Below are 14,292 nucleotides of genomic sequence, written 5' to 3'. Positions count from 1 at the left end.
TCTCATGTGCTATTTTAACCATTTTCATGAGCATTTGTTAGGCAAAGCTTTAGGAAAAATGAGATAGAATACAAGGTCACTTTTTAACTTTTTTTAAATTTTAGGAACATCTGTCTGGGTTTGTATAACTAAGCATTCCACTTGGCTATCATGGACGACCTGTCATGGATGGTTCACAAATCTGTTGCAGGGATAACACAGATACACAACCATTCTAGTTTAAATAAACACTTCTGGCCAATTTAGAATTGCCAGTTAAACTTACATATGCTTGTCTTTAGTACCGAGTTTCAAAACTTTGGACAGTGGGATCCAGCCAGGGTCTCTGGAGAGAACTCATACAAGCATGCAATGTGCTAACACTGAACTGGAAGCTAGGTCCTTCTTGCTATGAGGTAACATAGCCAACTAAGCTGCTCTAGCTAAGCACTGGGTTTTCCACAGAAATTATAACCACTGGATGTCCCACTTGATCTCTAGTATCGCAAACCAAATAAGCAGTAATGTTAGCCACACCTTCACTCTTCCTTTAAAACAAGAAAGGTGGCTTTGTGAAATACGTTGAGTAGCCCTGTAATATTCCAACTTAAGCTGAGCAATTCACTTGATAGTGCTGTAGAAGTATTTTCACTGCACTGTAAATGTGGCTGAATTAAAAGAATTCTGCATAGAAGAATGGGCCAAAATTCCTTTAGATGGGAAAAACCAGTTCTTGCAAACAGTTGCTACAATGGCGGTACAACAAATTATTAGATTTTGGGGGGGAATTTTTTTTTTCACATAGAGACAGATAGGTTTAGATAACTTTTTCCCTTAATAAATGAGTTTGTAATTTAATAGTGGAATGTTTTATTTATTTAGGTCATCTAATACAAATATGAATTAAGTCACAAGCATTAAAAGAAATTAGGAAGGGGTCAGAGATCTTTTGAAGTTTGAAATCTACATGTGCAATAAGGTGTTAAAGAGACTTTAATATAGAAACAGTTTTTACATGTAAAGACTTTGTGTCTTTACTAAGCGTTGTAGGACATTAAGAGTAATCAGAAACTTAGCTTTGCACCAACATGTCCACTGTGGCATACAATCTGAATGCATTTCAGTGATTGTTAAAATTGTGTTAGAGTGAACCAGACAATAAACAGCAGTTAAATTGTCACATCTTGCCTGTTATGGCTTGCTCAAAAAGGAACTCCACCTTATTCAAGGAAACCCTTTTGTTCATGCTCATGACATTAGCTTACTTGTGCTACACGTTACATTAAACCTCTGTTTTTACTGTTGTCATTTAAGGCTGCATTAACATTCTTTAAATGCTTTTAAAATTATTGCTTCAATTTTTTTTCCTTCTTGAAATATAAAGATAGTTATTATAGCTTATCATGGATGTTGTCTGTAACACAAAGCTTATTGAACTTAATAGGAAATCAAAACCCTTTAGCTTATTGTTTATTTGAACTTTATCTCATTCTACTGTCTGAAAAGCCTCTTCCCCAATTAGGACTTGTATTTCATCCTTTTGAACATAGCTGAACTGATGACCAGACAGGCCTTGACCAGAGTAAAAAAACAAAGGAAACATTCTGCTTCTTGGGTGTGGAGTGCTACTGTTACACAGCATGCAGCACTGTTCCTATCTTCCTCATCATGTTCTCTAATCTCTGCACAGTCTTTCAGACTTCTTGAATGGAAACAATTTGCCTCACAAATGAGCCTTTAGTGTTAGTCCAGCAAATGCCCTTCATGTTATCACCGTCTGGAATCTCTCACTGAACGGATCATTTGTTTTTTGAATTATGCTTCAAGCACTGAAGGTCCCTGCATTATAAGCTTATACAAAGAGTGCCTGTGTGTCCCATGTCTTTTTCAGTAGTTTTTTTTTTTTTTTTTTTGGTGATCTGTCTTTTTGAATGAAGACTTCAGGTTTTTTTTAATATCTTCAAACATCTTTAGATACAAATTATTTAGTGTACGCCACACCAATATCTTGGGTCAAACATGGCATTTGGGTGAAAGGAGTTGCCAACTCTGTATAGATGGAAAGTGAAATTTGTAGTTTGAATATTTTCAGGAAATTGAGCCAACTGTAATCAGTCTTTCTAAGATTCTGTTGAAGTAACATTGCACTGACCAGACATTTTTAGGGGGCTCTTGAATGCTGCCAGCATTTTTTCCTTCTCCCACCAGTTGACAAATAGGTCAGTCAGAGCACAATGCCTGTGCTTGTTTTGAATCTTCATGGCAAGCCCTATTTATTGGAAGCTGCAGCCCTCTCATGATGCCAGTTGAATTCTTAAAGTGTAAACAATCCCCTCTTCTTTTAGTGAGTGCTTTATAGAACTATTTGTGGGACCTTTATGTTCTTAGAGTATGTCTCTTTCTAAGAACTTGATAATGATATTTCTTCCGCATGAGGGCAGTCATCATGTACTTAAATGACAGACGTTGCTGTCAGAGAGACTACGTTACATATAATTGCTTGCCCATCAGTTGATTTGGGTTGAACAGAGCTTTTTTTATTTTTAGAGCCTTAGACCATGAGCTCTGGTTCGTGCCAGTCGAAGACACATGTGTAATGTTCTCAGAGTTATTAGATATGTTGTCTGAAACATGGAGGTCATGTGGTGGTGGCTTCAGAGTCGAGGCAAAGTAGCATGGGTATAGAATAGCATCTCCTAATAGGAAAAGTAAACTTTTCTGTATAATTTCACAAACTTATTTCAGAAATTTTTTTATCTACATTTCAACTTGAATTACCAAACAATGAACATTTAAGTATATTTTAAGAAATCATCTTTCCAAATCTTTATGGTTGGGTCTCTTGTGTTGATTGACTGTTTATCATCAGGTCACTGGTGTGGTTGGCAGAGCTGAACTTCTTTCATCAATCTTTCTTCTGGCTGCTTTCCTGGCGTATACAAAGTCAACTGGACCAGACCATTCCATTGGTAAGTATAATGTTCTTCCCTGGCCTTTATTTATTTCTGTCTCATGTGCAAAATCTACTGGGTCGTTAAGTATGAACTTATTTTCAACATGCTGTTCTCTGTTAACATTATATCATTATTTTAATTACCAAAATAAGCAAATACATATACAAAAAATCAAGACAGAGGCAGTGGAAGTGTTGTGGCAACAGATCGGATAAGATCAAACACCTGGCTGTTCAGGTGTTAACTTCCAATTTTTTCCACTAATGTTTTGATATAAATAAAAACTTCCCTTTGAGGGTAATTAATATGGAATGTTCAGTGTTACTTATTACTTATAGTCATGGTAATAAATCTGTCAAGTCTAAGGTTTTATGTATCCAGACCTGATTGTTAACAGGTCTTAAAATTAGGTAAATAAAACTTTAGCTATACTACAACTTGTGATATATTTCATTATTTATGTATCCAAAATTAAGCCAAAATATGGAAGTGGTGTGTGGAAGTGCACTCTTGCTGCTTATATTGGAACTAAAGGAGTAATAATTAAATGCAGTTGATTAAATGATCATCAGCAGGTGTTTACCACCTGTGTAAAAGCAGTACCTTTGGTAGTCTGCTGATCTTGAGCACTCAGGCATGTATTAGAGCAGTGCCATGTAGAAAATGTATCTGCAATGATCTTTAAGCAAGCAATTGTTCTTGTAATCTATCTGGCAAAGATTTTTTATTCCCAAGCAATTTGAAGTCTATAATTCTATAGTAAGAAAGATGATTCACGTACATGCAATCTTCCCAGGAGTCGATGTCTCAGGAAATTTACCCCAAGATCATCATCAAAAAACTGTAGCGCTCCAGCTCATGTCAGTTAGCATGTTAGATGTTCAAGTCCATGACAATACAATTAGAAAAAGATGAAGCAAGTATGGCTTGTTTGGAATGGTTTCTAGAAGAAAGCCTTTCTAAAAGAACATGGCAGCACAGCATAGGTTTGCAAAGTGGCATCAAACCGCAAGATTTCTGGAACAATGTCCTTTAGACAGAAAAATCCAAAGTGCAGATGTTTGGTTATGATGCACAGTGCTGTATATAGAAAACCACAGCAAATCAGCAAACATACCCCATACTGTCTGTCAAGCACAGCAATGGGAGTGTGACAATTTAAGATTGTTTTGCAGCCACAGACCTGGGCACTCTCCAGTCTAGTATATGCCAAAGTATAGTAGAGTCAAAGGCCCTCTGTCTGACAGCTTAAAGCTTAATCAAAATTGGGTCACACCGCAGGACATTGAGCTGAGGTACAGCAGCAAATTCACAACAGAATGACTGAAAAAGAAATGAATGCAGCTTTTGCAATGCTCTAGTCAAAGTCCAGACCTCAATCTGATTGAAATGTTGTGGTAAGAGCTATGCATAAATGAATGTTTGCAATCTTCAATTATCTGATGTAAAAGACTGATAAAGTCATACAGAAAGCAATTACTTAAACTTGCTGCTGCTAAAGGTAGCTCTAAAGCTACTGAATTATGGGATGCGTCTGGATTCTCACACACAGCTTCTGCATATGTTTTGGAAAGTTTTTGTTAAATAATAATAACGCTGTATAATATTCATCTCAGGTTGTATTTTTAAGACCTGGTAAGGATTAGGTCAGTTTTTATGATGTCCTGACATGTAAAACCTTGGAAATGACAGAGGGTAGAGCAGGGCGATATGACCAAAAATATTTATCACGATATACATTTGAAAATTTGCGATAACGATATAACTGACGATATAATTGACACTAGACAAAATACTTTACAACTCCACAACTTTATTAGTGAAAAAAAAACCCCATCGATGTATTTTCACTTAAACAAGCAGCTGTTTTTTATGTGCATTAAAGTTATATAAAAATTTAACAGTGCAAATGCAAATTCCTTGCTGACAGTTTAACCAAAAGGGATTTCCAGTGGAAATTGGCCGACAGATCCTCAGCATAACCATGTATAATATCCACAAAACTTAAAAAGAGGTTATACACACACAATACGGTAATATTATGTTGAAGCACAGTACGTATCACTCTGCGAGGCTCCTGCCTACGATAGCCGTAATCCTCCGACAAGCCATCAATAGGTGCGGCTTCGTAGCTTAGCAAAGTCGTACTAAAACATTTGACAGATTTTCGAGCGGCGTGTACCACATAAAATCGTTTCGAGGTCAGTAAACACAACCAGAATTCATACATAAGGCACACGGGATTATAAGGGGCACTGTCGATTTTCAGAAAAATCAAAGGATTGATTTTAAGTGTGCCGTATTTTCCAAAAAACACGGTAATAACGACGGCCCGCTAGCATGCTCTACCAAAATAGTGCTTTGTTGTGTATCTGACGGTCGAAAGCTAAACCAGTTCCACACCACTGAAGTTGAACCATTTTTACAAACCAATTCTGGTTCATCTGTTTCATTCAACGATCCGCTTTCGCCCTTCTCATTCTGCGTCGCCACCATGCTTTTTCCACCATGTGCGTATAAAAACAAAGGCACTGCGCATGTGCGTTTTACCCATATTCTATCGCGATATTTCATTTTCTTATCGTTGCCCAACATTATACCGGTATTACCGCGAACGGTATGATATAGCCCAGCCCTAACAGAGGGTATACTTTCTTTTTAGTATGGCTACACCTACCATGCTCATCTAGATGCCTCTAGATGATGCAGCTGTATGTATTCCCCAGTCTCCCAAAACAAATTTCTCTAGACCACGTGGAAGAAATCTCTTTAAATTTGGAATTCAGTTGAATTTGGTAAACACGCACACAATTTCCGGCAAATGTTTTATTGGATAAACTTATAAAGTGATAGCATTTTGTATCCAAGAGTTCAAATTTAAACTTTATTCTAACATCATAATGTTCTGGAAAAACCAATTTCTGCAGTTATTCAACACTAAAGCTTAGGAGCAGAAGAGGAGATAAAATGTTTGTTTTGTTGAGATATTGAGTTTGTATCAATTGTCCAGTTGTATTCATCTGTGGTACTTCCTTTTTTAAATTGCTCTAGTTTTCAAAGAAGATATCACTGTGTGCGAGTCTGGACCTGCATGTTTGCTGGTGAACACACATAACTGTGAGGCAGTAATTTTTAGTTTTGAAGATGCAAGATCAAGTAATTGCTTATAACAGTAGCCTCAGGTTTTTAACTTGTATCCACAGTGAGCTGTTATTTTATTTTTTTAATCATTCTTCTGTTTATATGTATCACAACAAATCAAACTATTAAAGTAACCCAATTTAACATGTATGAGTTTTTCTTCTTCCCATTTCCCCAGTCTAGACAAATACTGAAAAGATCAAAACTATTAAAATAACACACATAGAATTATGAAGTAAAAAGTGGATTAGATCGTTCAAATTACTTTTTTATAGAATCTTCTTTATGAGGTTTCCACCTTTTACTGTTCAGTTTTATTATCACTGAAGACAAAATTGTTTCTAAACTTGTAACTGGTGCTATATGGAGACGTTAATATGACATCTCAGAGGTTTTTATGTTCATAATGGATCAGGAGAATTTGTTACGTTTGTTAAGTTACCGATGCACCAGTGGCTACAAGGTTAATAAGCTGTCATGTGTATATATTAATATATATATTTTTTTCTTCTTTTGTTCAGTTTGGCCTCCCATTGCTCTGACAGTAGTTTTAGTGGCAGCGGCAACACTGTGTAAGGAACAGGGAATCACGGTTGTTGGTGTCTGCTGTGTCTACGAGATCTTTGTTGCACAGGGGGTAAGGATCAGAAACCTTTTGTGTCTTTGTGTCATAAAACATTCTATAAATTATGTCTACATCTGACCACACACACACACACACACACACACACACTGTATCACAGTCATCCAGCTTTTTGTATTTACCCATGCTGACCACAAGATTTCTGCTTTGGAGATGCTCACACTCAGTTATCAGGCTATAAACAGTTTGACCCATAGAACCAAGTGCACCAACTTCAAGAGTGGACTGTTCAGATCTTGACATGTCTTCTATCAATGCTTTATCTTTGAGTGTTCATAATGTTGTTGTTGTTTTTTAAATTTCTTCTATAGGCATAGATTTCATTATTCAGAGGTTGCTTCCTGGAATAAATGTATATATCATATGGGTATTGCTTTACATGATGATGTTAAGTTGATTCTTTCTGTCTTTTTCGCCGTTCTCAGTTTACATTGCCCATGCTGGTGGACACGATATGGCAAGTTCTACAGGGTAAAGATGGGTTTCCCTATGCTGTCCTGCAAACTCTTCTGAAGCTCATTGTTCTAGTCATCAGCACCCTGCTGCTCGTTATTATCAGGGTCCAAGTCATTCAGTCCCAGCTTCCTGTCTTCACAAGGTAGGCAGTGTTACGGATGAAAAACTCACCAGCATTTTAATAAAATAAACTTTAGCCAGATTTGTTAATTATTTATTTATTTATTAAACTAAGCCAAGTGAACATAACAGGAATAACAAGAAAGACAGACGGTTCTGCTCAAAGGTCATTTTCATAGGAAGGAAAAGCCCAGTTTCAGTTATTTAGTGAACTGCTAAAAGGCACACATTTCACAATTTAAAAATATATTTTCTCTAAGCAAAATGATGTGTTGAAGAATTTTCAGTTTGTTTTAATTGATTTGTCATTAAATCTTTTGAGTTTGCCCTATTTTCTTTCCTCTCCAGACAAAAGAAAAATAAATTAGAAGCTGCCACTAAAAAAAAATCTGTGAAATATCATCAAATGTATAATTTGTATTGTAAATGTAGTGTGGTAACATCAATTTGGTGTTCTTGGATTATATAATATTTACCAAGTTTTTCATTATTGTTCTATAATAATGTCTTACAGACAAGCAGTCACAAAGTGCTGTTAAAAAAATAGAGTAAAATAAATAAAACTAGGAGGAATCACAGTAAAATAGAAACAAGCAAGGGCTGTTGTACAAGGCCTCTCCTTGACTCTCCCAACTGGTGGTTGTTGTACCCCCTCCTCCTCCTATCTTTCAATGTGTTCTACACTTAGACATTATCCCGGCAGGCCACATTGGTATAATTTAGCACACAGACTTATCTTTCTTCCTAGCACTTATTCTTCATATAAGTGTTATATAAATAGGAAATTTCCATTTTCTTCTGTCCAATTATAGTAACAAATTCTATGTGTCAAACTATGGGTCACTTTATGAGGAAGTTTGTCTCACAACATAAGTCATGGAAAAGTATGGTCCTCGCTCTATTGTTACAGAACCTCCCACAAAGGTAGTTTTGAGTATTTGGTACACTGGTAATTACTAAAAACTTCAGTGCTGAATGAATGGAGGCCAAGTCACTGATGCCTTTATTACAAAGCAGCATACTCCGTATATTTCTCAATCTGGCTTGACTACACCTACAAACTAAGATAACCAGCAGTTATGTTGAGTGTTGCCATAGTGGTGGTTATCAACCTGGTAGGTCAGCAACGAATGATAATCCTTAAATTAGAGAAAGAAAACTGCTGATGGTCCAAATGTGTAGCTAAGTTAATAGGCTTATCGCTATTGCTGCCCTTTTATTAAGGCACAAGTACATTTGACTGAATTTAGTTTTGAATTCCATAAAGATGTGTTTCTTTTATTTGACCGCTAAAAGAAATGCATCTCTATGGATTTTTTTTTTTCTTTTTTTCAGCCATCGTAGGACCAAGTTAAAAAGTAGCGTGAAAGCCAGATTTAGATCATCATTGAATAGGACTTTGTATTTACAGGAATGCCATTCTACAAGACAACTGAGTGATTTTAAGTGTTAATCTGTTATCTCAAACACTGCTTGCCACAGAGAGGGTTATGGAAACCCCCTGAAATTGCCTCACTAACACCTAATTTTGCTCTGATCTACGTGCATTCCACTTAAAGAAAACAGACTAAAGACAGAGAGATACTAAAACAAGGAAGGGCTGTTTTTGAAGGCCAAGAACGGGGAAAATAATGGATTTTGCTGATATTTATGTATAGAAGACCTGAATGGGGTAATGTGGTTTTTAGCACTGTGGCTTCACAGCAGCTACACATTGGGTTGACGCGATAATTCACAACAGCTGTTGTGATCACCTCAGTTTAATTAATAATAAACACAACAGAGGAGATTCTGTTGAATTGCTAATAACATAAAACTGTTGGGTTATTTTTGTACTTTTTACACTTTTTCATACACAAAGATACAACCTTTGAGCTACTGTTAATCTCACTTATCTTACTATCCTGCTAATGTGCTTTTAATGTGTAATACCACTGAAGGAAAAAAAGAATAAAGGAACACTGTCATTGCTCAAAACAATTTCAGAGTAGGATTTATCAACTGCTGTATGAGATTCAATGTTCTCTCTTCGTCCTGCATAATAAACTATTCAGTGTTTTATTCTCTCTAACACTGGGTTTGCACAGATGTTGCAAGAGAAGCCTGTTCATCAGCTATTCTCTTTGTGCCACACAACAAGCTTTATACTAGGTGGATGGCATTATATTAATCAACTGGATCATCCCTCTGTTTGCCAAAGCCAATGGGCTTAACGGTTTTTCTTACTGAAACCTTGTAAGTCAAGTAAAGTTAAAGAATTAGCTTCCTTTATAAGCTATTATTACATGACAAATATTAGAATGAATACCTTTTTGTTTTGCTGATCTAGAAGAAACCTATGATTAGGGATGGGAATCGATAAGAATTGATTCCATTATCAATATCACTCATCAATTCAATTCCTTATCGATTCTCATTGGCTCCACTTTGAGAGTCACCACCATCTCTAAGCAGCATATCAAAGACATTACATTCATGCAAATTAATGACATGTTGCGTAGTCAAATGTTTGTGCACGTTGGAGGTTATTTTCCTCTTTGTTGTGATCAATGTTGGGTTCATTACTCAAAGTAATAATTACACATATTATACAGAACACTTTTCTTAAAAGTAATGCAGTACGTTACTTAATTACACCCAGGAGAAAGACATTAGTTATATCAGTGTTTCCCAACCAATGTGCCGTGGCACATAGGTGTGCTGTGAGAAATGATCAGGTGTGCCGTGGAAGATTATCTGGTTCCACCTGATTAGTGCTCTAAGCAATCTGCGTGAGTAATGGGAAAAACAATTACATTCTCTTCCACTAGAGGGCAGTACAACTACCTTCTCTAATTAAATTGGTTGTCAATGATAGTCATGCTGTGAGACAAGGCAGCGCGTAATATTGCTATTACGCGCTGCCTAATACAGATAAATATTTGAAAATAAAAAGTAGTCAATCTGATCTGGGTGCTGAAGAAAATTCCGACCCAGATGAAGGACCTAGGATGAGTAGTGGTCAGAAGAAAGCAAAAAAGGTATACTAGGGACAAACCAAGCCAATTGCGCTATACTTGGCGGGGAAAAATTATCAATATGCTTTTTGGGACATTTTTTTTGGGGTGGTGTGTAGTGGCCCCAAAAGGTTGGGAAACACTGCGTTATACTACTGGCTTATTTATGTTACTCTGTAAAATCTTATGTAACGTACTGTCTCATAATTACCAATTAAAAATATAAGCCTAGAGGCTACGGCCCCTAATGAGGACACGTGATCTTTCTCTAAGTATTTAGGTATGAACACAAAGCTGACAGCATAAATTAAAGATGAAAACCAGAGACTTTTAGGAGACTTTAAAGCGATCTTCACGGTGATTCTACTGTAGAAACATGAACAGGTAGAAATAGAGGCTGCAGCCTGACTGGTCATTAGTTTGTTACCCGTTGAAGTTCAGCAGCGATTGGCTTCACCACAAATGCCAGCTCACCTTATCACGGTGCTGGGTTGGGGTCAGCATTTACTCAGCTTTAACATCACTCTGGGCTCTTGGCTAATGTAGTATTAGCATGCTGTGCTTGCAGAGAGCCAAAGTTGTGTTAACAGTATAATGCAATAAAAATAAAAGTAATGTCCATATCCACACTGTAAACGGCGCCACTATTTTCCTTCTCCAACACACGAACTGAAATCAACTGATCGCAACGAGAGTGCAAGAACCGATAAGCGGAATCGATAGAAAGGCAGACTAACAATTCCAAGCAATTGAACTTCCCATCCCTACCTATCATCTAGTATCGTATTGAACAGTAGAAAAATGCTATACAAGAATCAGTCCATTTACCATTAACTGATTTTCAGCATTAACATGAGTGTTTCCTCCACCCTGCCATTAGTATGCTTCCATGTTGAACTTGGGGACTGCATCCTAATCTGAACAACAGCCTTCTTGTGGTACTTAATTGTATTACATGAATGTGCTGCGTAAACTTGTTTAAACTTTAGCTGATGTACCTTAAATATAACACACAGAACTATTAGTCATCATTGGAAGGTTTTTAACTATTTTTAAACATAATTTACAATAGGTCCTTTGTAATGTAGCTGAGAAGTTTCATGGTAAATCTCTTTAAAACACAGAGCCAGATGAATGACAGATATTTAATGCCCAAATTCCTATAATATGGAGCTATTGTTGGGATATTCTAAGAGGTTAGAACACCATAAAAATGCCAGATTAGTAATAATTCAACTAGATTATGCATTTATTGAGCCTAAACTGTCTTGAAATTGTCTGCACAGGATTGAGCCTAATGCCATTTGACAGGAAAGATAAGATCCAGTTCCTAGATGGCCTAATCCTCTAGTTATAATCCTCAAGCTGTCTCCCGATTGTCTGAGACGATTTCTGTGTTCAAGCCATAACAATACCACACCTTTTAGATTATAAAATCCCCAGCTGTGATTATTGTGGACTGAAACGCCTCTGTAAAGCAAGTTTGGGCAATGTGCTTTGCCCAAACAGTTCAGATACAAAACACTCCTGTGGTTCCTATTGTAGCGTCTTTACTGGCAGCTGCATAGATAAACCCAGAGACCATCTTGTTATGAGATCACACCACCCGTAGCGACTGTTCATCATATCGGTAATTTGAACTATAAACACTTTGAGATTCCTTTAGAGCATAGGTGTCAAACTCATTTTCACAGAGGGCCACATCAACATAATGGTTGGCCTCGAAGGGCCAGAGTAACACTATGAATGTAACAAAATGCAATGTATTTTAAAATAAACGAAATCACCCTTGTTTATATTCTTAGATAACTGTTTCTGTATTAAATTCTGTATGCATTGAAGTCAAGGGGGGCAGGACTAAGGCACAACCAGCGTACGACAGAAGCATAATTTTACAAAACAATGAGGTAATGCTCCCTGTCCTTGAACACACATAAGTAGATCCCTCCTCATCCTGAGGCGCCATCTCAGACATTCTTATTCATAGAACATGTTCTGGAAATAACGGACACAAAACGAAATACAAGCATAATCATTAAAATTGTACACATAATCTACTGTTCTTAGTCTTGGTAAACAAAATGCATTTATTAAATAAAAGTAAAAACAAGGTGGGGAAAAAGAGGATTTTTTTGAAAATGCTTAACCATTTTTTTTTCTGGCAGATGTCTTGACACCATTTGTCCTTGGTCAGGGAGTTAATGTCTGGTTTTAGGTCTTCAAATGAAAATTATGAAGCATGAAAATTCGAAATGCAATAGGAACGTGTAACTTTTAAGAAAAGCTGTAAGGACAGCAGCCCCGTGTTCTATGTGTAATGGCTCATATTATCGTTGGTTATTGATAGTGATTGCCATACATATCTATTCTGTTATTTGTAAAAAGAAAAGATGTACATCCATCCATTCTCTTCCACTCATCCTTATCAGGCTCAGGGCAGGGCTGAAGCCTGCCGTAGCTAGCACAGGGCCAGGGTATACCCTGGACAGGTCGCCTGTCTGTTGCAGGTCTAACACAGAGAGACAGAGAACCATTCACACCTACAGGTAATTTGGAATCACCAATTAATCTAACCCCACTAACTGCATGTCTTTTGACTGTGGGAGGAAGCCAGAGAACCCACACACAGGTATCTAAATCCACATGTTGACATTTTAAGTCAAGGTTTTCTTGTATTCTCTATACGTTAGTATTAGTGATTTATGTAGATTTGTGTTGTGTCCTGGAGGAATTTCATTTGTCAGATAGAAAGCAATTAAACTTAGATACAATGCAAATGCACTACAGTATAATATTGTATTGCACACTATTATATACACTCCAAAGTCCCACATTTCATGACATCCATGGTTTTCCTTATTTTTTCACCTTGCACATTTATTATATACTTTATTTCAAGAAGAATATAATGTGATCCACAGCATCTGATATCAAAAATAAAATATAAATTCTGAATCATTTTTCTTTACTTGTTTTGCAGTAATTTGATCCTTCCAATCAGATAGAATAAAGCATTCATGATTTAGGAAATTTCATGATAACAACAAGGAAAAGGAAAGTGGATAATATGTAATGTTTATCATCTCCTTCTCTCCCTATGTAATGTTCTTGCAGATTTGATAACCCTGCAGCAGTCAGCACTACACCCACCAGACAACTGACTTTCAACTACCTACTTCCTGTAAATGCATGGCTCCTACTGAATCCCTCAGAGCTCTGTTGTGACTGGACTATGGGCACAATCCCCCTGGTGGAATCACTTGTAGATCTGCGTAACCTGGCTACACTAGTATTTTACATTTTTCTAGGACTGCTTGCTTATCACAGTCTGCGATACAGACACAGTTCTGCCAAGACAGTCATCATGGTGAGAGAAAATGTGGTTAAATAATGTGTGTGTATATATATTTTTGTGTGTGTGTGTGTGTGTGTACGGGTTCGTACTATCCTGGTGGGGACCAAAATCTGACTTTTACTATCCTGGTGGGGACTTTCTGCACCGTGGGGACCAAAATCCAGGTCCCCTCGGGGTTGAAAGCAATTTTCACACTCAAAATGCGGTTTTACTGTCAGGGTTACAATTAGGTTATGGTTAGGTTTAGGGTAAGGGTTAGGGTTAGGCATTCATTTTTAATGGTTAGGGTTAGGGTAAGGGGCTAGGGAAAGCATTATGTCAATGGGATGTCCCCACGAGGATAGCAAACCAGACGTGTGTGTGTGTGTGTGTGTGTGTGTGTGTGTGTGTGTGTGTGTGTGTGTGTGTGTGTGTGTACGGGTTCGTACTATCCTGGTGGGGACCAAAATCTGACTTTTACTATCCTGGTGGGGACTTTCTGCACCGTGGGGACCAAAATCCAGGTCCCCTCGGGGTTGAAAGCAATTTTCACACTCAAAATGCGGTTTTACTGTCAGGGTTACAATTAGGTTATGGTTAGGTTTAGGGTAAGGGTTAGGGTTAGGCATTCATTTTTAATGGTTAGGGTTAGGGTAAGGGGCTAGGGAA

At 37.2% G+C, this 14,292-nt stretch overlaps 1 protein-coding gene across 2 annotated transcripts in view; it reads left to right on the top strand.

Moving 5' to 3' along the window:
* tmtc3 (transmembrane O-mannosyltransferase targeting cadherins 3) overlaps positions 1–14,292 on the top strand; it is a 30,662-nt gene that overhangs the window by 1,686 nt on the left and 14,684 nt on the right. For both annotated transcript variants that reach the window (XM_063479120.1, XM_063479121.1), the window contains exons 4-7: positions 2,849–2,948; positions 6,596–6,711; positions 7,143–7,315; positions 13,404–13,656. In XM_063479120.1, the coding sequence (XP_063335190.1) occupies positions 2,849–2,948; positions 6,596–6,711; positions 7,143–7,315; positions 13,404–13,656 (642 nt within the window). The remainder of the gene's footprint in view (positions 1–2,848; positions 2,949–6,595; positions 6,712–7,142; positions 7,316–13,403; positions 13,657–14,292) is intronic.

This window comes from Pelmatolapia mariae, linkage group LG7 (assembly GCF_036321145.2).
Source record: "Pelmatolapia mariae isolate MD_Pm_ZW linkage group LG7, Pm_UMD_F_2, whole genome shotgun sequence".
NCBI classification, from domain to species: Eukaryota; Metazoa; Chordata; class Actinopteri; order Cichliformes; family Cichlidae; genus Pelmatolapia; species Pelmatolapia mariae.
Note: the sequence above shows the minus strand (reverse complement) of the source record. Positions and strands in the feature narration are given on the sequence as shown.